This window comes from Sesamum indicum, linkage group LG5, assembly GCF_000512975.1.
Source record: "Sesamum indicum cultivar Zhongzhi No. 13 linkage group LG5, S_indicum_v1.0, whole genome shotgun sequence".
Classification (NCBI taxonomy): Eukaryota; Viridiplantae; Streptophyta; class Magnoliopsida; order Lamiales; family Pedaliaceae; genus Sesamum; species Sesamum indicum.
In genome coordinates, this window is record NC_026149.1 from 12,934,023 (window position 1) to 12,959,227 (window position 25,205).

General features: G+C 37.0%; 4 protein-coding genes and 1 pseudogene across 7 annotated transcripts; 1 reads left to right on the forward strand and 4 right to left on the reverse strand.

The window, feature by feature from the left end:
* Positions 3,536-3,798, reverse strand: LOC105162526 (annotated as a pseudogene).
* Positions 5,450-7,704, reverse strand: LOC105162527 (H/ACA ribonucleoprotein complex subunit 4-like). Its single transcript, XM_011080568.2, has one exon. The coding sequence runs from the start codon at positions 7,542-7,544 to the stop codon at positions 5,817-5,819; it is 1,728 nt and encodes a 575-aa protein (XP_011078870.1). The 5' UTR covers positions 7,545-7,704; the 3' UTR covers positions 5,450-5,816.
* Positions 8,216-11,812, forward strand: LOC105162528 (protein LST8 homolog). 2 transcript variants are annotated; one of them, XM_011080571.2, is made up of 12 exons: positions 8,216-8,378; positions 8,498-8,551; positions 8,641-8,775; positions 9,447-9,548; positions 9,671-9,783; positions 9,867-9,936; positions 10,214-10,291; positions 10,502-10,618; positions 10,707-10,801; positions 10,919-10,998; positions 11,108-11,167; positions 11,267-11,812. In XM_011080571.2, the coding sequence occupies exons 3-12, from the start codon at positions 8,665-8,667 to the stop codon at positions 11,389-11,391; spliced, it is 951 nt and encodes a 316-aa protein (XP_011078873.1). In that variant the 5' UTR covers positions 8,216-8,378; positions 8,498-8,551; positions 8,641-8,664; the 3' UTR covers positions 11,392-11,812. The 2 variants fall into 2 exon arrangements, with proteins under 2 accessions (XP_011078873.1, XP_011078875.1); XM_011080573.2 differs by lacking the exon at positions 8,498-8,551.
* Positions 12,014-13,946, reverse strand: LOC105162529 (small nuclear ribonucleoprotein SmD3b-like). Its single transcript, XM_011080575.2, has 5 exons — positions 13,608-13,946; positions 12,913-12,965; positions 12,769-12,835; positions 12,626-12,682; positions 12,014-12,311 (listed from the first exon to the last, which is right to left on the reverse strand). Exons 1-5 carry the CDS (start codon positions 13,764-13,766, stop codon positions 12,249-12,251), a joined length of 399 nt encoding a protein of 132 aa, XP_011078877.1. The 5' UTR covers positions 13,767-13,946; the 3' UTR covers positions 12,014-12,248.
* On the reverse strand, positions 15,007-21,504 carry LOC105162530 (1-acyl-sn-glycerol-3-phosphate acyltransferase 2-like). Of its 3 annotated transcripts, none has more exons than XM_011080576.2 (12): positions 21,432-21,504; positions 21,117-21,298; positions 20,682-20,804; positions 19,894-19,933; positions 19,716-19,789; positions 18,924-18,983; positions 18,216-18,293; positions 17,949-18,107; positions 16,508-16,633; positions 15,903-15,995; positions 15,667-15,750; positions 15,007-15,587 (listed from the first exon to the last, which is right to left on the reverse strand). In XM_011080576.2, exons 2-12 carry the CDS (start codon positions 21,195-21,197, stop codon positions 15,345-15,347), a joined length of 1,161 nt encoding a protein of 386 aa, XP_011078878.1. In that variant the 5' UTR covers positions 21,198-21,298; positions 21,432-21,504; the 3' UTR covers positions 15,007-15,344. The 3 variants fall into 3 exon arrangements, with proteins under 3 accessions (XP_011078878.1, XP_011078879.1, XP_020549699.1); XM_011080577.2 differs by having other exon boundaries at positions 21,117-21,201; positions 21,432-21,496; XM_020694040.1 differs by having other exon boundaries at positions 21,117-21,201; positions 21,380-21,491.

Consider the following 25,205-nt stretch of genomic DNA (forward strand, 5'->3'; position numbering starts at 1 on the left):
TCTCCTTGACATTTGATCCTACTATCAACATGTCATCAACATACAGGAGCAAAATGATAAAAAAGTCATCGAACCTCTTCATGTAGCAGCAATGATCAGCATTGCATCTAGAGAAACCTATCTCTAGCATGAAGTTGTCAAACTTCCTGTACCACTGCCGCGGAGCCTGTTTCAATCCATACAGGCTTTTCTTCAGGCGACACACCTGCTGATCATCTCCATTATACCCCTCTGGATGTACCATGTATATCTCCTCCTCAAGATCCCCGTGTAGGAAGGCTTTCTTCACATCCATCTATTGTAACTCCAAGTTCTCTGCCGCTACCATGCTCAACACAAGACGAATAGTAGTTAACTTGACAACAGGTGTAAAAACATCGGTAAAGTCAATACCATATCTTTGTTGGAATCCCTTTACTACGAGTCTTGCCTTATACCGCTTCTTCCCGTCTGATTCTTTCTTAACCCGATAAACCCATTTGTTCTGTAGGGCCTTCTTTCCTTTTGGGAGCTGACACAATTCCCATGTGTCGTTTTTCTTCAATGAGTTTATCTAGTCGTTCATCGCAAGCTCCCACTTGCTCTTGTGGGCATCGTTGACTGCCTCTGCATAACATTCGGGTGCTCCACAATCAGACAAAAGCAAGTAATAAAGAGAGGGGGAGTACCTATCTGGGGCCCTTCTCAGCCTCGGTTCTCGACCCAGTGCCAAGGGTATGCTGCTTTCAGCAATCGGTTCCTCCGATGCTGGTTCTGGCTCTATCTCCGTCTGTTTAGTTTCGTCCGTCTGAACTCCCACTGAATCTGTATCTGTTGGTCTCATGATCCCGAAATTTGAAATGTCGAGATCAACAAATTCTCTTTCCTTCTTGTCATCGCCCGGGCTTACCTTCTTGTCCTTGTACATTACATCCTAATTGAATATAACATTCCTACTGCGAATTATTTTCCAGTTTTGATAATCCCAAAATCTATACCCAAATTCGTTAGTCCCATACCCAATGAATGTACATTTAATCGACTTAGCATCCAGCTTAGTCCGATCATCCCAAATTCGTTAGTCCCATACCCAATGAATGTACATTTAATCGACTTAGCATCCAGCTTAGTCCGATCATCTTTCAAAATATAGGCTAAACAACCAAAAATGCGTAAGAAAGAAAAGATCCGCTTTCTTACCACTCCAGACCTCTTCTGGTATCCTGTTGTTCAGCGGGACAGAAGACCCTCGATTGATCAAGAAAGCAGCCGTGTTGACTGCATCTGCCCAAAACATCTTTGGCAGTCCGCTCTTCAATCGCATGCATCTCGCACGCTCATTCAGTGTTCTGTTCATCCTCTCAACAATGCCATTTTGCTGAGGTGTCCCCGGGATTATTTTCTGCATTCGGATTCCACGGTCGGCGCAGTAATTCTTGATACCTTCACTGTTGTACTCGCCACCGTTATCCGATCTGAGACATTTCACTTGTAGACCTGTCTCATTTTCCACTAGTGCCCTCCATCTCCTGAATGTGTCAAAGGCATCAGATTTTCTTTTTAAGAAATACACCCATACCTTTCTAGTGGAGTCATCGACGAATGTTATGTAGTATGTTGATCCACCAAGAAATGACACCGGTGCTGGCCCCCACAAATCGGTGTGAACAAGCTCCAACTTTTCTTTCCTCGGAGTTCTTCCTGTGGTCAAGAAGCTCACCCGCTTCTGCTTTCCGAACACGCAGTGTTCAAAATGACCCACCTCCACCGATTTTAACTCGGGCAACCGTCCTTTCGACTTCAGCACGTTCATTCCTTTCTTGCTCATGTGGCCCAAGCGATTGTGCCACAGGTTAGCCTGCGATACAGTTCCTGCAAAGGGGATGTTTGAACTGGATCCTCCCGCCATGTAGAGCGTTCCCGACTTTAGTCCTCGTGCCAAAGTCGTTGCTCCCCGACTGATCTTCCACTTCACGTCTCCAAACGTCGTGTGGAATCCATCACTGTCCAGTTGTCCGACTGAGATTAAGTTCCTCTTCAGTCCTGGTATGTGTCTCACATCATGTAGGATCCAGCATGACCCATTCGTTGATTTGATCCGCACATCTCCCTTTCCTACAATCCTGAGGGGTTTGTTATCTGCAAGATAAACTAAGCCAAAATCACCTGAGGTGTCTGGCTCCATGATGTCTTTGTTGCTAAATGAGTGGAATGAGGCCCCTGAATCCACGACCTAATCATCGGAACTGCTCACACTCAACAAGAGTGCATCCATGATCTCTTCCGTCGTGGCATTCGCTGTCCGGCCCTCCTTTTCCTTTTTTGGCTCGGGCTTCTCGTAGTTCCAGCACACCATCTCTTTCTTGCCCTTGTTCTTCCCCTTGGACCTTGATCTTCCACGGTATTTACCCCGTGTGTCAGGTCTCCCTCTGGACTCTGTATGTAGTGCAGAGCCAGATGATCCAACCGTTTGATTTCTACGGGTTTCCTCGTTCAACATCATGTCCCTGATGTTGTCAAACTTCATCTTCTCCTTCCCAGACGAAGTACTCACCGAAGTAATAACCACATCCCAACTGTCAGGTAAAGATGAGAGCAAAATTAACGCTTTTACCTAATCGTCAAACACGATATCCACAGACGCCAGCTGTGTCGTGAGTTGGTTGAAGTCATTGAGGTGATCGGCCACCAACTTCCTCTCCTCCATCTGCAACCTGAATAGTTTCTTCATCAGCATGACCTTGTTCATTGCTGAGGGTTTCTCGTACATATCGGCAAGAGTCTGCAGGACTTCCTTCATGCTCTTCGCTCCCTTCACATGATAGGCGATATTCCGAGAGAGCGACAGGATTATTGCGCTCATCGCCTTCCGATCGAGCACCTTACATTCTTCATCACTCGTCTTCTCGGGCTTCTCTTCAAGTGGTCCGTACAGGTCCTTCCCGTACAGGTAGGCCTCCATCTGCATACGCCAAAATCCAAAGTCGGAACCATTGAACCATTCGACTGGAATCTTTCCCTCCATCTTAACTCCTTGAACCTGGCTCTGATACCAGTTGTTAGAAACTGAACCGAGTCAAGATGGACAACAACTGGGATATGAAAGAGATAAAAGACACACAAATTTGTTTAACCCGGTTCGGATATAAATCTTACGTCTGGGGGCGATACCAAGCCAAGAGAAAACACTCAAAGAGGAGGAAAATTGAGGAGTACAACACACACACACACACACACACACACACCTGTATGTAAGTCTTCACCACACGTGAAAGACAACACTCACTCTCGCTCAACTCTTTCTTTTATCTCTCGACTACACAAAAAACTTATATGTTTTTCTCACTACTCTGCACTATAAAACAATGCCAACAAGAGTATTTGTAGCCACAACATGTAGTCACCCTTGACTTCTTCAACATGAATCATCATGAAGTCATCCTTGACTTCTTCAACATGAATCATCATGAAGTCATCCTTGACTTCTTCAACATGAACTCATCCTTGACTTCTTCAATATGAAGCAATCTTCACACCTTAACACTCGTTTCCAGCATCACTTTCCATTCATCATCAAAGTGATATTATCCCCTTTCAACAAAATCCTCCCATGTTGCTTCCTGCTATTCTTCTTGATACTAATATCCTCCGTGTCATCCAAAACCAAATTCATATACTCGTCAAACCCAATGATTCTGCCCTCAAGTCTCAAATCTTTCTACTCAAAAAGCCATATCTGAATGCGAGCTTTGCTCTGGAGAAATCTAAAGATTAGGTTAATGGGCTTGTCATAATACGCTGGACTTTAGTGCTCGCCATGGCCGCTGCTCGTGGGTTCGCTGCAAATATTTTTCCATTCACTTTCTTATTTTTGAGTGGATATCAGAAATACCTATCCAACTTTTACAAACGAATATGGAGTACGAAACTCCTTAACAGGCCAAAATAAATACAGAAATTATAATGGTTATAAAAATAATAAGATATGAACAAATTAAACGAAAGAAATACTGTAGTATCAATTAGGCTCAAATTCAAGCCAGATCCTTTGAACACAAAAAAAAGGGTATACGGTCACAAAAGTCCGACACCCACAACCGATTCACGGTTGCACTACTACCCAAAATACTACAACAGGTTCTGTCTCTCGATCATACAGATCTCTCTCTTTCTTGGTCACAGAGACCTTAATCACTCAGATTCACAAAGAACTTTGAAGAGTAAAAGAAAGCAGTTTGTATTCTGGATTTTCTGTCTTTGGCCAAGAGGGGAGAAGCAGGGATGAAGATACACAATGCAATAGAGTCTTTCCTTAAGCCATTTATTTGGCTGAGGAGGAATCCATGGAAGCAGGAGATATTGGAGGAGGAACGATACAAAGAAGATAAGAGAGAGAGACCACAACGACCGAATTGATTATCTTCATGCATAAGGATACTAGATTACCTAGTAGAAAAGATTGAAAAATCATCACAAACCTCGCTTATTTCTTTTCTATTGCAATTTCTGGATTATTATATGATGATTTTTGAACTTTTCATATATAGAAAAGAAATAGAAAGAGGTAGACTAGAAACGACGTTTGTTATGTCAATGACACCAAAGGGGTTTTAAATAAATGGAATTGGGATATGGATGAAATATAATAAAATAGAGCCACTTTGAGGTTCCCTCTGAAATGAGGCATGGAAGGGAGCCACTACGAAGAAGTTCCGGGAGTTACAAAGGAGGGTTCGAGCGGTTTGAAGGAGAGAAGAAAAATGAGGACTCAAACTAAGGTTATTCGATTAAGTGGTGGAGCAGTCCGAATCGGGTTGAACGGGTCGTGGGCTGGATAGTGGGCCGTCCGAGTGAACCGGGTAAGTGGTTCTCTAAAACTTGGACCACAAAAATATAACATTCTAGATCACTCAAAAACCTAGCAAGGTTTTTGATATTCTTTACGGATGTTATTCTCGATAAAATTAAATCGCGGTGTCCCAACGACGACTTTAGTAAGAAGTGGTACAAAGATTAAGGACTTATGCCATTACCGTTTTCATTCCAATTCAAAGAGCATTCAACTTTTCTCTGACACTTGAGTTTTGTATTATCTTCCAGTGTACCAACATCAAAACGCAGTGTATTTGAACATAAATCTTGATATTTTGGTATCTTTAAAGTAGACTTTGATTCTATTTATGTAAGTTTAAACTTCACTGGACTGGAATTAACTGCAAGATTGCAACCCCAACCCATGCTCTATGCTCCAAAGGTGGGTAAGTGAATACAAGAATTGAAGTTTCATTAGTTTATGACATATAAGAATCCACTATCTTCAATCTCAGATAAATGGTCAGACAGTGCACTGCAGATGCAACAAATGATTTGTGCTTCAGGGTCATCAAATTTTTGACAAGACTAGGTACTTTAGCTGCCCTCATTGAAGAGAACATCAACTCAATGCCCTTCACTGACAGCACGCCATCCATCGAGTAAGAACTCAAATAATAGAACAAGAATACAGAGATCGTATTGAGCTTGTGGGAAAGGTCTTTATCCTTCGCTCATATTAAGCACTATGTCCAAGAACATGATTTATGTTACTATCATATTAGGAAACGAAAAACATCCTCGATCATAAAGTACATGACCTTGAAAAAGTTGATGAAAGGAAAACAATGTAAAGCTAACATGCTATTACTCAAAACCAAGTTCAGGTGTGAACGGGCAAGGTGGGCAAGGAATGATAAATGTATGTCAAACAGACATCAAAACTTCATAGGGTATATGATCCAGGATGATGTAGAGCATGGGGCATCATTCCATAACTGAGGTTCAGACCTAAACTCTCACATCTACTCCTCTTCGACATCTTTGTGCTGCTTCTTTTTCTTCTCCTTTTTCTTCTCACTTTTACTTTCTTCACCATCATTTCCATCCACAGCAGCGGGTAAATCAGAGTCACCATTTTCTGCTTTCTTATGCTTCTTTTTCTTCTTTTTCTCAGACTTCTCCTCATCTGATGACACAGATTCATCTTTCACTTTATCCTTCTTCTTTTGCTGCTTTGGTTTCTCACCATCAGAAGCTACAGTTTCTTCACCCTCTTTCTTCTTTTTCTTTTTCTTCTCTTTCTTCTCTGCTTCAGCCTCTGATTTGGCCTTTTCTTTCACCTGAAGAACTTCCTCAGCTTCCGCCTTGGCTTTCTTAGCAACAGCCTCAGTTGCAGGACTACCATCAACGGTATCTCGCTTTCGCTTATGCCCCTTCTCTCCCTTATCTTCCCCATCCTTATGTTTTTTCCTCTTCTTTTTCTCCTCAACCTCAACAGCAGCACTCTTGACATTCTCTGCTTTTGAAGGCTGAGGCTCAGCTGCTGCAAGACTGGCAACCACAGAATCCCCTCCAGTAGGCAAGACTACATTCCTCAACCACTCAGCCGGTGTGCTCTCAGTTGGCTTCCCATGCTTATCCAACTTCCCTTCAGCAATAAGTTTCTTCTTCATCGACGCCCTAGGACCCAATCCCCATTTCCTAGGGTAGGTATCCCTATCCATCACCACCCTCTTAATCTTTGCAACCGTTCCGTGATCACAAGTAGCCATCACTGCAGTAGTCATCTCTGCTATCCCCAACGCGATTGCCTCCCCCTTTGTTGTCATCAACACTACCTCCTCACCAACCTCAATGTCATTTTCAAACCTCAACAAACCCGGAATCATCAACTTCGCTCCATAACAAATAGCATTGACTGCTGAATCCTTCACGACAAGCCTCTTATAACTAGTCAAAAGCACTTCCAAGGGCATAACCACCCTTCTCAAATAACTCTCATCCCTATAATTATCATAAACCCACTGCGCATCCATCACATCATGCATCGTCACCATATTATCCTTCTCACCCATAATTCCTGACCGAACCCTCCTCAACTCCTGCATATGCGCTCCCACACCTAACAAAAGGCCTAAATGCACACACATCGTCCTCACATAAGTTCCCGCCTCACACGAAATCCAGAAAACAACCAAATGCCTGTCGGCATCATACTCAAGCAGCTTACTCTCATAAATAGTCCTAATGCGCAGTTGCCTCTTCACAGCAGAAATCAAAGGGGGTCGCTGAAACACCGCACCTGTGAGAGTCTCAAGTGCTCTAGCCACTTTCGCAACATCAGGCACCTTCGAATGCAACCTAGCAACAATCAGATTACCGGTCACCTTAGGGTCGAGGGTTCCCGAGTGCCCGGTTTTCTCCACTCTCAAAATGCGCTTAATCCACGCAACAACTTCATGCGAAGAAGGATTGGCGGGGTTATCAAGATTCAGAACTCCGTACTTGATGTATTCAGCCAAGGGGCGCTTCAAAGGGGAGTAGCCAGAGGGAAGGGGAGTGTAGTGCCCGGTACGTACATTCAATTTGTCGTAATTTTTCAGTAGAATTGGCCACTGAGATGTATCAACTGGTGGGGTGTAGCTCTGGGGCTTTATCTGGAAATCAAGGGCGTCATTTTCTTCCTCATCTTTGCTCTTGTTTTTCTTCTTCTTCGTCTTCTCCGAGTGAGAGAACTGAACGTCCGTCATGGCGGCGCCACGGGCAGATTCTGGAACAGGGTCAGGATCAGGGTTTTCCACAGGAAAAAGGAAAATTGAGGGGCTATTTAGAGGCGGAGGCTGGTGAGCAAAATGGCAGATTGCTGAAGCATTAGGGTTTAGGGTTTTTGGAGGGGTGGCGAAGTATTATTACTAGTATGTTTCGTGGTGCATATGAAGATGTGTGCTCCTTGGGCCTTCAGCCGATTGGAGCCCACTAATTTATTGGGCCGAAGTGTTTTACTAATATTGGGCCAATGTCAAGAATTTATTTTTAATCCTAGCAACAGTGGCACGCCATTTCTGCACACATAAATTTATAGAATTCTCTCAATATTGAAATTCATTACAAAATCAATACACATCGTTAACAATTGAAAGAAAATAATTCTTATAAAATAAAAGATGGTAGAGTTCTATTGAACTAAAATAAAAAAATTTATAAATTAATTTTTATGTTAATGAATCAATCAAATTTATAGTTGTACTTTTAAATATAATTTTAAAATTCTTTTAAAGATATATTATATTTTTAGATGAAGTTTAAATGTAATTAACTCTTTTAATTAAAAGAAAAAATTACTATTCACTAAGGAAAATGATAGAGAAGCTTTGGAAGAAGGTATAAAGGGGGGGGGGGAAGGGGAAATCAATTTACCATTTCACTTCTCCGAAGGTACTACTCTTTCTTCGGACGAGAGACTGCAGAATCCCGAGCAAAAAATGCAAAAGACAACGCCCCTTCTCTCTGAACTATTCAAGAAACCCCTTTGATAATGGTCTGAGTTTCTGCAAAAGGTGTGTGGACTACAACTAATCGCTGAGGTAAAATAAAAAAGAAATCTTGAAAACCCATATTCTGATTTATGTTCTTGTCTATGCCTCCTTCGTCATTTGCTGTATCTTGTGTAATCTTCAACCTGATGTTGATGTATGTATTCTAGAGCGAGGGTCCCTTTTTCTGTAATTGTTGATAGCTGAGAAAGAGCAATAGAGAAGTGAGAATCTTGCTACCCATTTTACTCTCTTTATTTGAATGATCATTTCTTTTTTGATTCATGTGATAATGTAATTTGATGTTGTTTAGCTGGGGAAAAGAGAAGAGAATAACATGAGTCAGCAACCATCAGTGGTTTTGGCGACTGCAAGCTATGATCATACGATTCGGTTCTGGGAAGCGAAAAGTGGACGGTGCTATCGGACAATCCAGTACCCTGAATCTGTATGCTTCTGAAGTTATCAGATTTTTTATTCTTTTTCCTTTCTGTTATGAATTCGAAAATGTGAATGTGTGTATTATTGGTGGCTTCAGGGTTAAGAAAAAGGTTCTGCTTTTTGGGAGCTGAATAAGTTTTAATTGATGAGTCAAACCATTTTTATGTGTTTGATGTTAAATGTTTAGGAAGAAAAGGTTGCTGCCTTCTAATGTTAGATGTTTATGTTGTGTCTCAAACTGGCCTTATAAGCACAGAGCTGCCAGGTTGCAATGTTGAGTTGGGTGATGTGCGGACGAGATGCAACATATATATGTGCTGTTGGTTAACATGGAAGTTACTTAAATGAAAATGTTGTTAGGTCTTTTATCAAATTTTATAGAAATGAAATATTTTGTGTTTATAGCTGGACCTTGGATATTAGTTCCTCCTACACAGAAAGGTCAGATCTCCTATTGAATTTTGAAGAAGAAAAGGGATATGATGGGCATCATGTATTTGTTTTATTGACATTTGGCTCAAAGCATTAGAGGGAATAGGTAGAATAAGATTGCTTTCTGCTCCAGTACCTCTTCTGACTATTCTAACCCACATATAGCATAATATAACGCACCCACAGAGCAAATATAGATATTGGGAATTGTCTTTAGAATCTGATGCATCCATTTTCTCTGGACAGCAAGTAAACAGACTCGAGATTACGCCAGATAAGCGCTACCTAGCTGCAGCTGGAAATCCTCATATTCGACTGTTTGATGTCAATTCAAACAGCCCTCAACCTGTATGCTTCTCACCTGTTTATATATTTTTAATTATTTAATTGTATTGTCTCCTCCAAGAGAGCTCAACTTTTAATAGGTTCTGTCTTCAGCTTAGTCTTAGCTGTCTTTTCTTTGATGTCAGGTGATGAGCTATGATTCTCACACTAATAATGTAATGGCAGTTGGATTTCAGTGCGATGGGAATTGGATGTATTCTGGTTCTGAAGATGGCACTGTGAAGATTTGGGACTTGAGGTACAATGATGAGAATTTGTCATTGTGTTTCCTTTGATGACGTTTATGTTGATTCTGATCCTCTTCCATTCTGAATGACATAGGGCACCAGGTTGCCAAAGGGAATATGAAAGTCGTGCGGCAGTTAATACTGTTGTTTTGCACCCGAATCAGGTATGATTTCTCTTCAAGGTGTGGAAATTTGTACCATGTGAGTTAGTGCTAAGGAAAGTAGCTGGTTGAATTAGTGTTTACTTTTGGGGTTCGTATGTCATAAGATGTTAGCATATCTTTATCTGCATTTTCTGAATGAAACTGGCTCTTTTTATGTTCTCATGGCCAAGGATTCCTCATGATTCCAGATTCTCTTCTGCGTAAGCTTTTTTTCAATGAATCCTTATTTTTTTTTTCATGGAAGATGGTTATGTTTCCCTCTCTATGCGATTTGCAGACTGAACTGATATCAGGGGACCAAAATGGTAACATTCGTGTCTGGGATTTGACAGCAAATGCTTGCAGCTGTGAGTTGGTTAGTAGCTAACTGTTATACCCCGATTGTTAAGTTCGGCGTAAAACCTGTCTTCAGGCTTCTTTTTATCATACAGTGTGATTGCTAGATATAGAATGTGAATTCTATGATTGTATCTACTCAAGTAGGTTGTAAAGATAACACTGTTTTTATGCAACACAAAAGCATTTCGATAATAATTGCAAAAACTGGAAATGATGTATAATTCAGGTCCCCGAGGTGGATACAGCGGTACGATCCTTGACTGTAATGTGGGACGGAAGCTTGGTGGTTGCAGCCAACAACCGTGGGACATGCTATGTATGGCGTTTGTTGCGAGGGACGCAGGTGAGACATACATGAATTCATATGTTAGTTTGACTGTTGTTCTCTTGTTGACAGTTTAATAGTCACAAGTTCAATATGTCCATTGCAGACTATGACCAATTTCGAGCCACTTCATAAACTACAGGCTCATGAAGGATATATTCTTAAATGTCTCCTTTCTCCGGAGTTGTGTGAACCTAATCGGTGAGGATAAATGGGGCATCCTCGTAGCTCCAAACTGTTTTGTTTTCTATTTGGGTCTTTAGTTAGTGCTTTGGTCCTTTTATGTCTGGGCTTTATACTGAATAAGGAATTTTTCAGGTACCTTGCCACCGCATCCTCTGACCATACAGTCAAAATATGGAATGTGGATGGTTTTACTTTAGAAAAAACATTAGTAGGTATGTATTTTACCTGTTTAGGCAGGCTGTTTTTTGTCTTGCTTTTTGTTAATCGTATATACTTTTTTTCATCAGGCTTTAAGATTAATCTTGTTGGCATGCTTTTCAGGACACCAGCGCTGGGTATGGGACTGTGTTTTCTCTGTTGATGGTGCATTTTTAATCACAGGTACGGTAATGAAATGACAATCTATATATTGGAGTAGTTAGCAAAAGTGAATACCAAGATTGCGCTACTTTTGTGCACTGATGAAAATTCCAATTGCAGCTTCTTCTGATTCAACTGCAAGACTATGGTCCATGGCCAACGGTGAGGAAATTAAAGTCTACAAGGGTCACCAAAAAGCAACTGTGTGCTGTGCTCTCCACGATGGGACGGAACCTTCATGCTGAACATGGAACGATCTCTCATTCTTGGTTTCCTTTCACATTGTGACCTTATACTGCAGCACATGGAACGATCTCTCATTCTGGTTTCCTTTCACATTGTGACCTTATACTGCAACGCAAGTTTATGTGAAGCATCTCTGTTGCTAATGTTGAAAATGTTGCTGGGTTGGCATGAAAAAGGGACTTGATATTAAGCACACATTAACCTTAATATATCAGAATGACTTTCAGTTCTGCTCATGGAGGGACCATCATGTACCACTAGTTCATCCTTGTACTGAACACTCCAACTTGTTATGGAGATGTTACTGGGAGGTTTGCCATTGACAAACATTACAAATGTTAACAGTCCCTCCGTTGAATTTTGGAAGCACTAGAATTTTTCCTTCAAAGAATGGTCAAGTATTATATAATTGATGGATCACAGTTCTTTGTGTGTTTATTAAATAAGATAGTTGTTTTCAAATATATCACACGGAAACAAACAACAAAGTAGCAGCATAAAGCAAACACAAGTTGTAGAGATTTAATTCATAGACTTAATAGCAAGAGAGAGCAGGTTTACTACTGGTCATTTACTTGAGTTTAATAGATGCAAGTGGAAATGAAGATTTGGACAAACATAAAGTGATTTCAAATTTTAAAGCTCAATTGCCACCTGATCAAAACACTACAACAAACTCCAGTTACAGCCATTAGAAAATCAGTCACATTTCATCTAACTCATAGCAAGTTCTCATTTAGACACGAAAGCATTACAACAGCTGGGAACATGGGGAACAAGACCAAGGATCGACCATGGTTGGCTACAATGGACATGCCCACTTCATGAGACCTGTAATGCCAATAATGGGATAAGATCACCTCCGTACAGGTGGGACAGCACCCCTACCAGGAGCAGCTCCACGACCAGCAGCCTGAGCCTACCATTGAGAAATTCAAGAGTCAGGTGGATCCACAATTGAAATGACTTTTACTGTTTATTGAATCAATGCAGTCCTATTTTTAGTTCCCAGCACACCACTATCTTATAAACAGAAACAAGTTTTGGCACATAACAACTTCAGGTAACAGCCCAAAGCCAAAAGACTTTAAGACAATGATCTCTCATGGAACTCCAGCACAGAGGGAAAAAGAATACTTAATATTTTTGTTGGACAAATTATTATCACCAATATCAAACATCAAATATTGTTCACAGATTACATTATTAACCACCATAGAAGAAAGAACTTACTCTGGCTCGCATTGCAACTGCACGTCCACGTCCTACTCCAAGTGATGAACCCTTGCCCTGTTGGAAAGTAAATGGTGATAAGCAAAATTATGTACAGAAAATCACAAAATGAAGAAATGAACTTAAACGCAACAGAATGGTACCTTAATCCTAGCTTCCAAACGCTTAAACATGGGAGCATTTTTAAGCATATCTGGAATTACCATGAACCTGGTAAAATTCAGCATTAGTAACATCCAAAAGGTGATGCAACCACACGACCCCGTAATAAGAAAACGAGTATGCACCTGACTTTGCTGCCTCTAATGAAAACATGCTCGAGTTGTGAGACCTTCCCATCCTGTAATACAGTTATGAGCAGCAATTCAAATACAAGTTGACAATTTAGACAACTAAAACCAGCACAAAAATATTGAAGCCAGACACTTGGGTATTGTGCATTGCTACAGTCGATCATACACACCATAGACATAGCATCTTCATATTCTTAATCTTGACAAGCCATCACTTGTTTTAGCCATATATTAGTGTAAGCACTAAGCCGCTTACAATTATAACAGCACTAATAACTCTATCTTCGTCTTTGGAGTAACAAAGAATCATTCATCAATTCTTCGGTACCAGGGTCCCTTAGATATACCTAGTTTGGTACTCAACTAGAATTACACAACAAAAATAGAGGATTAAAGGTGTAAATTAGCCACTTCAAATTTTCTTCCGAAGCCTTTAAAGGTTTAATAAATAGCATACCAGAGCATTGGTGCCAACAACAAAAAACTAAAAGAAAAAGAAAAGAATCTCAATGAATTACATAATTGCCACTCCACATCTTCTTCCTAGGGTTTAACATCTACTAGGGTTTTAAAAAGCACAAAAACTACAAGTATTACAGGTCAAAAAAATAGAAAATGAAAACCCGAAATCTCCCAACAAGTACCACACTACTGCTGTGAAAGCAAACAGATCATTCAAGAATTTATACCTTAGCAGTATAAGTGATATTTTCTAACTGGCAATTCCAATTATCCTCGCACTCGACCATACTTCCGCGGTACAGTTCCCCGCTCTTCAGCTCCACCGTCACCACGTGTCCCGACGCCTCGTGCAGCAGCTTCACCGGAATCCCTAAGCTCCGACTCATCCTTTATTCTTCCTCACAAACAACTACGCACTCTTTCTATATACTTCAACAAATGCAACAAAGCCCAAAAGCGTAGATCCCCCAAATGCAAGGGAGATTGGAAGACCCGCTTCAAAATTTCGTTCCAGAGATACGCAGTTCACAGAAATTAGGGCAACTGAGAAAAACTCTCTGAACAGGGGAGCGCGGGTCGTACATAAGGGCGTGTGGGGAAGGACAGTATTGTCAATAGCCAAACTTCTTTAATTTTTGCCTTCATTGCACAAATGCCCCTCTACTTTCAGATTTTTCACTTCAGGGTTCAGAATTTGCCAAGTCATGTTGTTGAAGATGATGTAAAATAACAAGTTTGATATCGTCTATTTGGATTCCACTGAATATGTGGATATTTATCTTATTTTATGTGAGTTTATTATAATTGTCAGTTATATTAATTTATTAATTGAATTAATATTCTTCAAGTTATTAAAATATTTATGTAATTATATAATTGTTGTTTTTATGGAAAAAATAATATAATTGGAACAAGATGTTATAAAATTATTTATATTCAAAATGTAACAAATCTTTTTTGATAGAAACTGAAATAACATAATTATAATAATATCAATAAATTGATTCAATAAATAAATTTATATTACTATAAACTCGAATTAAGTAAAACAAATACTCACACGTCTGGTAGAATTCAAATTTATCACCTTAAATTTAATTATAAAATTTCAGTATTTACAACTAGACGAAGACATCATTGATAAAATGTTACAAATATGAAAGAGTGCAAGTCTAGGAAAATCAAATTCTCATGCTTATTGTACTTTGAAAAGGATGTCAATGATGTTAAAACAAATTATGTATTTTGTTTTAGATTTTTATACCAATAACTTTTTTCTCAATTGGGTTTGGGCATTATATCAAACTCAATCTCGCGTAATAATAATCGCAGTTGCCTCAACGCGACATAAAGTTATGGATTTGACCAAAGACGAGTCCGATTCATCACACATAGTACACACTTTCTTTCTCCAACGCTTCAAAATTCCTAGTAAGAAGACAGGATAAAATGGAGAAAACTAGCATCATAACAGATAACTATACACACGGATAAACAACTCCAAGACAGACAGACACAGGGGGGAAGAGAGAGAGAGAGAGAGAGAGAGAGAGAGAGAGAGAGATAGAGAGAGAGAGAGAGAGAGAGAGAGAGAGAGAGAGATAGAGAGAGAGAGAGAGAGAGAGAGAGAGAGAAACAAGTTTTAGTATTGAGTACAAAATTCTGTAGCAGTGTCTAGACTTCCTATTTCAAAAAAAGCAATTGAATCCACACATTGCATTCAAGCTAAAACCTAAAACAAAAGCCCATCGGGATGGGGTGTTTCTTTTTCCTAGTCATGACAGAACTAATCAATTGATACAGCCTGTAGTTGTCCACAAAAATCAAGCACAAGCGTGTTAACTGTTAGAAAATTACAGACATAATTGGACAAATAACTTGTTGGATAATGCGTGTTTTGGCTCAGGAGATTGGCCACTGATAATAAGGCCGACAATTTCTATCGTCCAAGATATACAGTTCACTTACTGATGTTTGTCTAGTCTACTCGCTGAGGATTCTGTCACACTCTTGTGCTTAGCCGGTGCGACTTTGGCGGGAGTTGACCGCTCTGACTGGGAGAATTGGATCAAGATTTGCATGAGAATTGTGATGACTGCTAGAGCAACAGCTGAAAAAATGATTCCTTTCCATGAAGAGAAAAGTGAGAACCACTGGATAACTTTCATAGTTCCCAAGATAAGCAAAATTGCCCAAGAACTGACAACCTGTTATCGCAAGAATCGATTTATATTTGCTTAATATAGGGAAGTAATGCAATACAAAAGAAATTAACCAAGTTATTACCAAAAGGGATTTTACGGGCCGCCCAGTGTTTTGCAGTTGTTCCCCAAAGGTACCCTCGGCTATATGTCTGTCCAATAACTTGTCCTGTTTAGAGAAGCAAATCATGGAACTGAGCTATGGTTTTCTTGCAACCAGATAGATAGTACTTCATATAATTCTGTGTTTTTCTCCTTAAGGGCCAAAACTGTTGGGGGAAATGGGAATATCAAACAATGAATAAGAGAAATGTGATGCACCTTAGCTACAAAGGCATCTCTACACCATTGGGCAACTGCTTCATCTGTTTCTGGCAAATCGTTCATCAAGTGTCGCTTGAGGTGGACATGAATCTAAAGAACATATATTAACATTAAAGTTCTGGAAAAGAAAAGGAGAAAAGAATTTGGAGTCTTGGAAATATTATCAGATTTTCTGTAGACGTCTTCTACTTTTGAGATGCACAATTTTGAAAATGTAGTGAATTAGTACTCCAGGAAATAATAAAACCTAAAGCATATTTCGACATAGAAGACCAGATTATATGCTCATTACTTTCAGCCTCTCATTGCAGATGCTTCATCTGAAACAAAGTGTTCCAATTAAATATTTAAGTCCTGAATTTCCTTGCATTTGACAGTTCTTTGTTCTACCTGCATAGTATACTATAAATGATTTCTAGAAAAGCAAACTCCAGTTCTTGCAACTTCTTTCACGCAACCTGTATGATCTTTCAGTCCACAGAGGACTTTAAACTAAGGTAGACCATAAGAAGCCACACCAACTACCTCTTGACCAGATGATATTGCCATAATCTTAACCAAATCTGAACCAAGTACTAAGCTATAAGATGTTGCAGACTTACCACAGAAGACTGCCCTTTAAAGAGTCTTAGCATGGTTGGTGTGGGAGATGTTTTGGGTATAGCAACAGTAGCATCATAAATGGCTGGAACAAATGAGCGCATATGGCTTACTGCTGTAACAAAACCCTGAAAAGCACCCAAGTGGAGAATGCTGAGCATATTGAATAACTTGAGATCTCGCAGAACAAACACGGCAGAAATACAAAAGGAAAATTAACAAAAATTCTTCAGCTCCATATAAATTAGATAGAAAAGGCCACTAAATCCTCATAAAAGAATATCAACTGCTTAATTAGATGGGTTTCATGAGAGCAATATGAGAACATCCTATTAAGGCCAATGCAAACAAGGAATAAAAAAGACAAGGCCTGTGTGATTTACTCTTCCCAACTCCTCTTTGGGTTACATTTTCTAATTCTCTAAACCCAACTTGTGCAGTTTTTGTTTTTCAGAAACTGAACAATTGAATTTTCGGAATTCAAGTTCATCTAGAAAGGTTAGTTTACATCATAGAGTTCATCTCTCATCAAATCTACATCAATTCCACCTCAACCTCATTGGAGACATGCCAGCCTTCTAACCCTTGTGGTCATCACCACCGTTCATTTATTGCCTCTGTATACTGTCTTCTACCCAGTTCTGCTGCCAACGCCACATTCCTAATACACCAGCCCCATTGGCACCAAATCTTTTATTTCTATTTTGTGACCCTCCTATTACTCTTTTTCCTCTTTTATAGCAACCTCTTTCACCTCAGCATGATCACTCTTTTTCTTCCTTTTCTCCTCTTTTTATTCTCCAAGGGTAGTGTACTTCGATGAATTAAGGGCAATAAACTTTCCCTTCATTATTTTTGTTGATAAAGGCAGGCAGAACAAGACACCAAAATAATATCAACAAATATTTGGTGTTTTCTTATAGACCATTAATCTTATTATTGCCTATCATATGGCTTATGGATTATTCTCAGAGGTACAATAATGTCAACCGTATAATTAATTTCAACACGAGATCATTTTCTCATCCAAACACATTCCCATTGTCTGACATTCCAAACATACTTGGACAAGAACAGTGATGCCAATGCACCATCTCGAAATCGTTTTTCATGTCAAGATTACAAAGCATAACCAAATGGAGCTAGCTTTTTCAAGAAAGGACATCATCATGATGACAAATAGGCTTGTTTTATCAACTATGAGGCACAAAAAATTCTCTGATAATGTAAAGCCACAATTATGGACAGGCATGTACTAAAATTGAAACACATTAGCTTAGGCACCACAGTTACATAGCTCACAAAATAATAAAAGATTAAACAAGAAATCTTCAAGTCTTTTAAGTTTTGGAAACTGGAAATGTACAAAATAAAATGGACATAGAGCTTCAGGATAGCAATACAGGAAGAAGTAATCCATCTTAGAAGAAGTAAAGTTGGAACCTTAGTTCGAGGAATCAAAACATTTCTCGGAATGGGTAGCCCTGTTGACGAAGCATATTCTTGAGCAGCTAAGAGTTTTGCCTGTGTGAAGCGAGTACCCTCAACAAAAAGTGCCAGCCAAAATGGCCGAGGGAAATCCCTTAGCCGTTGAAGTCCTGTCTGCAATAGATTTCGACTAAATTTTTAATGATATGCATATAAAGCAAAAGAGAAACATGAAAATATGCATTGTGGTACCCATTGTGAAATAGTGTATCATCACAGTACCTTTAAGGTGTTTTCATCTTTCGCCCAGCTTCTTTCGAGAAAGAGATACTCAGAGAACCACATGGACCATCCTATCACCTGCATAGGTCAATGGTAACAGCGCACTTTTTGAGCATGTGTTTTTGCATCTACAACGAAAATATAAGGAAAAGGGCAAGAAGCAAATTACATAAACAAGCATACAACAGCAAGATAGCAGGGATAGACTAAGTTTTATTTGATTGACAAGATTTGATGAATGTATTTTGGCAAATAAAAGAGAGGGAAAAGACAAGGACTAAAGACATCTTTTATACAAATTCCGCACCTTCTTGAGTGGTAGTGGGTCCTGGGGAATATACCCCAAACAAGATTACTTTAAGAACCTTCAGTTAAAACTTAAAATAACTTTATGAAAGATATAATCTCTCTGTACTTCCTATCAATGCTATTAAGTCAAATAATTCTGTACTTATCAACTTTAACTCTATATCGTTGTTGGATAGTGATCACATTGGACATGTGCAACCAAAAGAAAAGGACAATAAAAAAGTTTAAATACTTTATAACTGAGCAATTGTTGCTCAGACTTTAGCATGATCCGGCAAACCATTGTAGTAAAGTTTTCAAATGTACAAACGGCTTGAAATATCCATTCTTTAATAATGCAACGTTGAGAAGGACTTCAGGATCAATACAATATCAAAAGGGTCAATATCAGGTACTTACAGGAAGGAACTTCGATGATTTCTTCATAACAGCTAATGTGCTACCAAGGCAACCTGAACGCTGTCATTAAAATATCCCAAAGTCAGCAAGTACAAGCTTCATAGTCGAGATCACACTAAAGAAACAGCTTAAATCAAGCATGACTGGACTTTTTATACTTTGCACATTGTTTATCATGCTATCACTAAAGACTAGTTCCTACTGGCATGTTGGCATAAGAAAATGGCAACTCCAAAAATGAATGTGTCAAACTTCTATTTCGAGCTCATCGAGACTCGATACGCATTGTAGGAAGTGAAAAAAAAAAACATTTTGGCTGTGAGGACGCTAACAGAGTCATTACACCTACAACTGGATGAAATCCTTATTATCATTCAAATAGGGATAACTAGGTACCAAAACCAAAACCCTCTAAGCTACATGAATCTATAATGTACATGTATAGAATATGTACACAGGTTATATATAGGACCATTTTCATTGTAAATAGACATGTGTAGGCAACATTTAAATAAAATATGTGGAAAACTGTATATCATATATAATATATTGCACATTATGAGAATAAACACACGATAGATCCTTTCTTTTCCACTTTCCCATTCCACCTAACCAAAAAAGAGGACAGGCATGTCCAATTCATTCTGGGCTAAGACATGTGTGTTTCCAAACAGTTTTAGCGGGAAAAATAATCCCGCGTGACAGCAATACAGATACAGAAAGCACGGATATTCTCCATAATAAATACAAAGATGCATATACTAGTAACAAAGAAGCAGGCAGATGGCCAACCTGAGCCAGAATCCATCCAACAAGCCAATCAATGTCACTTCTGTGGTTACATATGACAAGTGCATGTTCTTTACCTGGAAATTACCAGCATAACCAAATATAAGCGACTCAAGCAAGAGAACAATTTTCAGACATAAAGAAGTAAATCAGACCCCATCAAGAAACCTTGTGGACTTACCCATCAATTTAAAGGTCTCAGCATCAGTGTAAATTTCAATCTGCAACAAAATTATCAGTGAAGTATGAGACAGTGATTCAAATGAAAATTAACAGGTTAAACTCTATATCTTTTTCCTATTCAAAGTTTCAGATAGCAACACAACTCATGCACTACCAGATCACTCACTATCAAATGCAAGACCAGCATCAACACATTCCTCCACTAACAAGCTAAAAGATATTGTTAGGCTTTGAGGTCTGCGCTGTACAGTGAGCAGAATCTAAAGACATAACATAATCTACAATCTCAAAATTTTTCCATCCAAAGCAAATAAAATTAATGTGATTATTGCTAGAAGCTTTATTAACTACAATCTCAAAGTACATCTGGACGTGTTCAACTTAATGACTTCTCAACATGGCATTATAATCTGAAACAATCTAACACTGAGGCACTTCAACAATTGACTGTAGAGTGCTTGATCTGTTGTCATAGCCCACATCAATTGATTGCATTGAAGCCCCTCTTTAAATGTTTTTCAGCGCTTGATGTGTTTTACATCAGGCACCTTCACCCAATAGTCACGATCTTCCAAAACAAATATGCATCTTCACACTGTATTAAGGGCTAATATCTAACTAGCAAGTGATACTATGTGATATCACACCTCAATCAAATGCACATAGTAATAAGCAAGTCAAAGATATAAATTCTGTGAAACGATTAGCAATGCTACTATACTATAACAAAGTATAGTGCTTGGATCACCCAAAATCATTTTACTACCATATTTCACAAATATTCACCTTGACACCAGCCCACCAATCGACAAGCCACACAAGCTCGAGCCATAAAAGTTCCGCCACCTCCCTGTTTATCCTCCTGTAAGTGTTCTTTGACAGAGGCCTTATTAGCACATAGCATATTGCCTGAAAAATCCAGAAAGAAAAGACCCTTCCAGTTATCACGTAGTCCTCGACAACATAAAACATGAGAAAATTAAATCAAGAACCATCACTAAGCGTGAAACATACAAAAATCTTTCTGAGTTCTGAGTAAGAACTAAACAACAACTACAGAACTACACGAATGATGTCATCCCCCCACCCCAAAATAAAAAAAGCAAATCCCTACTTGATTTGCTCCCATTAGCTCAAATAATCATAACAAAAACAAAACAACATCTCAAACAACCAACCCTAAATACAATTTGATCCTAATCTCTCCTTTACAACACACACCTGGATTAAATTAACGACGAGGCCAGACATGAAGAAGAGAACGCCTAACGGCACAATAACAACGGCGGCTGGAAACGCCATATACCTACGTATAAATACGTATGTATCGATATAAATTGAGATTTTTGATCCGAAATTATCTGAGTAAGCGAGCGAGCGGAGAAAGAGGGGAGAACGAACTGCTGCAATAAATATAGGGAAAATGTGCAGAAACAAAATCAAGATTTCAATTCGATGATAAATAAATCAATGCATTTATTTACTGCAAATAATTGCTTTTTGGTGTTTCGAGCAGAGTAGCAAGAGAAATGTTACTGTGTCCGTGGGGGTCGGACTCCTCCCTCTTAAGTGGAGTTGTACCGTACAAGATACGACAGCCTGTGAAGGAGAAACCAATAAACCAATACATATATATATATATATATATATATATATATTAGTATTAATTAATCGCTTTAAATATTTGCAACTTAGATTAATCGCTTTAAATATATATATATAGATTTAAATCATCCAAAAAGAAACAACTTATATTTAATTAAAATCGGATATTTTGGTTTCAAGTTGATAATTTGAAGCAGACTCAGACTTACATATATGATGTAGACAAACGCTTCATATTAATTGTAGATGAAAAGTTTAATTGGTTATAAACCTCAAAGTTTCATCTCTCTAAAGAGGTATATTTTTAGGATAAATCTATGAGATTTTATGAAATCAAAACGGACAACACTTCATGCAATGGGGCATCAATTGAATCACAAACTCCATCATTTGGCCGTCTACGGGAATGAGGTTGTGTGTCTCTCCCACACCCCTTGCCTAGGGACTGATGATGTAGGCAAGAATTCTATATTAGAGAAAATTGCTCTTTTAGTACTATACAATAAGGGGTGTTGTACTTTTAGTTCCATACTTTATAATATTAACATTTTGTGTCCCATAAAATTAAAAAATATTCCAGATGTAGTCCTATATAATAATCCAATGAAACCAAATTTGTTAAACTTTGGGACTATATTTGCAATGTTTTTTAATCACATTGGACCAAAAATATTAACCTGTAAAATGCAGTATAAAAAATACAACATTTTCGATCCTATGAGACCAAAAGGGCACCCTGCAGGTGAATAACAAACCACACCAACGTGTTTTATTTTTATTTTTTAAAGAATAATAATATATTATTGCATTAATATCCAAAAATCCGCATTTCACTGTATTTATGTTATCAAATTAAAAATTTTGTCGTTGATTATTTAATTTTTTATATTTGTTTGGAGTTTGATTCTTAAGTTCAACATGAAAAATAATTATAATAAACAATTCATGACAATCATAATTATTTACAGAAATATAGAAATTTAACCTCAAAAAATCTATAAAAGACATTAAAAATATGAAAATTATATAAAGTTGAGCTTATTTGCATCACAAACTAATATACTTTGAGTCAGCGTAGAAGTTGTGAAAGGAATCAACTTTTTAAAAAAATGAACCTTCTTTTTGGGTAGGGATGCATAATACATTAATGTTTACTAATGCTATGTTTATTTCGTGGAACCGAATTAAGTAGGGTTAGGTATAAAATTGAGCATATGTGACCTTCTCATAAAGTATATTTCATTCATTTAATCGAAAAATATTTAAAACAACTTAACTATAATGTATCGACACTTCGTAAAATCATCACATCTAATGACGGAAAAGTATGGAACACTGACACGACATTGGCACATGTCGGACACGAAATTCATGTCCAAAAATAAAATTTATTAAAAGAAAAAAGCATGATATCGGACGAGTCTAGAATATATATATTTTTTTCTTTTTTTAATCCCCTCTTGCAAAAAATTAATTAAACAATTAATTGGGCCTGATTTGAGAAAATATCTAATCCAATCAACTCAAGGCAGTGTTTGAAAAAAAATTTGTTTTTAGAGAAATAAATTTTATAAAAAATAAAAAATAAATAAAATTATAGCAGAATTAAAAGTGTGTAGTATTTATAAAAAAAAAAAAGTGAAAAACAGATAGTGTTTGAAGAAAAATTACTTGTAAAATAAATTTAATTGAATAAAGACTGTTTTGTCCCTATATATTAAAAAGATACTATTTTCTTTACTTATTATTTCACTTGTTGTTTGTCACTAATAATTATTTTTCCACAAAAATCATAAATTTTATTTCTATTAGTATTTTATATTTATGTTTTTAAAAATACTAAAATATATATATTTAATTTAATAATGCTTCCACTAAATAATATAATTATTGATTTATACACAATAATTAAACTTGCATGAACGCGAATATAATATTTTATTAATTAATCAAACAATAATATATGAACAAAATAATAGAATTAGATGATATAGCACATAAAATATAAAAAACTTAAAATATTAAATATGTGAAAGTATAAATTTAATTATTATTAAAATTCATATTATTAGAAAACTCTAATATCAACTTTAAATATACAATTCTAAAAATAAATTAAAAATTATAAAATTAAATTAAAATTATTATAATAAGGACAGAATAGTAGGAGATCATACAAAGTTGGATGAATGAAAAAATTACTTAGGACTGGTTTTTCTTTGGCTAAACTCCATTTTAGCCCCTATATCTTCTTGGAATAGCTAAACCCTTGTATTTGAAAAATAGACTAAAAACTTCATTTGTTTAAAATTACTTTATATTGTATCTAAAATTACTATGATCAAATTGATTTTTTATTTTATTTTTCTTTTTTTCTCTCATAAATAAATTCTTTATTTTTAAACATACTTATATTAAATATAAAAATAAAAAAAATTACATTACAAAGACTAATATAATAAATTTTATTTTTCAAATGTAGATATGTACATGGCTATAAATATTAAGCAATTACATAATTATAGTTATAAATTAACTTAAATATAATAATTATTATAATTATCTAAAATTATTATTAATGATTCACTAAAATATATATTTAAATTAGTTTAATCACAATAATTATTATAGTTATTAAAAAAGTATTCTTAATTAATTAAAATATATTTAATTAATATAAATAATTTAATTAAAATTTAAAAAAAATTAGGGGCGATGACACCATTGCCCAGATTTGGGGGCGATAGGGGCCCCTCCTCCGATGGGGGTGCCGTCACTGTTCCCCCATTTGCAGGTCTGGGGTTGGCTTAGGAGACTGGGGTAGGCGACAAGGTGGGGGTGACGGTGATTGGAGAGGGGGTAGGCAACAAGGATGGAGTAAGTTAAGATTTTTTTAATTATTTTATATATAATACTAATAGTTTTTTTGTAATTTTGAATTATTTATATATAATATAAGTTAAATAATTTATTTGAATAGAGACATTTTATTTTTTAAAATTTAACGGTTAAAATTAATCATTATTTAATCAAAAAAGATCCAACGATTATTAAAATAAAAAATAATATATATTAAATAAGAATATAATGACCATTTGATAAAAAGGTTAACTTCGTTAATTAGATTTAACAGAGATGGATGACTGACCTATGCTTAAGAAAATAGATAGGGGGTATTTTGCCAGTTTCTAAAATAAAAAGGAGGGGGTTTAGCAGACTTTTTAAATATAGCGAATTTGATACATTTAAAGCTTTTTTTTATATTTTTTTTAATTTTTTTGAATAACATGGTGATAGGTGTATGGGCCTAAATGACCCAATAACCTAAAAGACTTTAAAGAATTGGATGGTCTATTGTGGAGAAGGCTTGTAAAGATTATTAGATAATCAAATAAACTTATATATAGGGTACAAAAATTTATTACTAGGCCAATTCTAAGGGACTAAGATAGAGTCACTTGGCAATAAATCTTTAATATGAAACAATAATGAAAGTGCAAGAAAAAAAATCTCTGCCAAATCTACTCTCTCTATCACTAAATGAAACTATTAATTCCCAGCTCGAATAGAAAAAATAATAATTTTTAATTTTTGATCGTAACATATGGTTAGTTTTAAACATATTATTATTGTTTTACGATAGATTTCACAAACAATAACGAACAAATTATGTTGGAGAAATTATTTTACAATTTAATTTAAGGA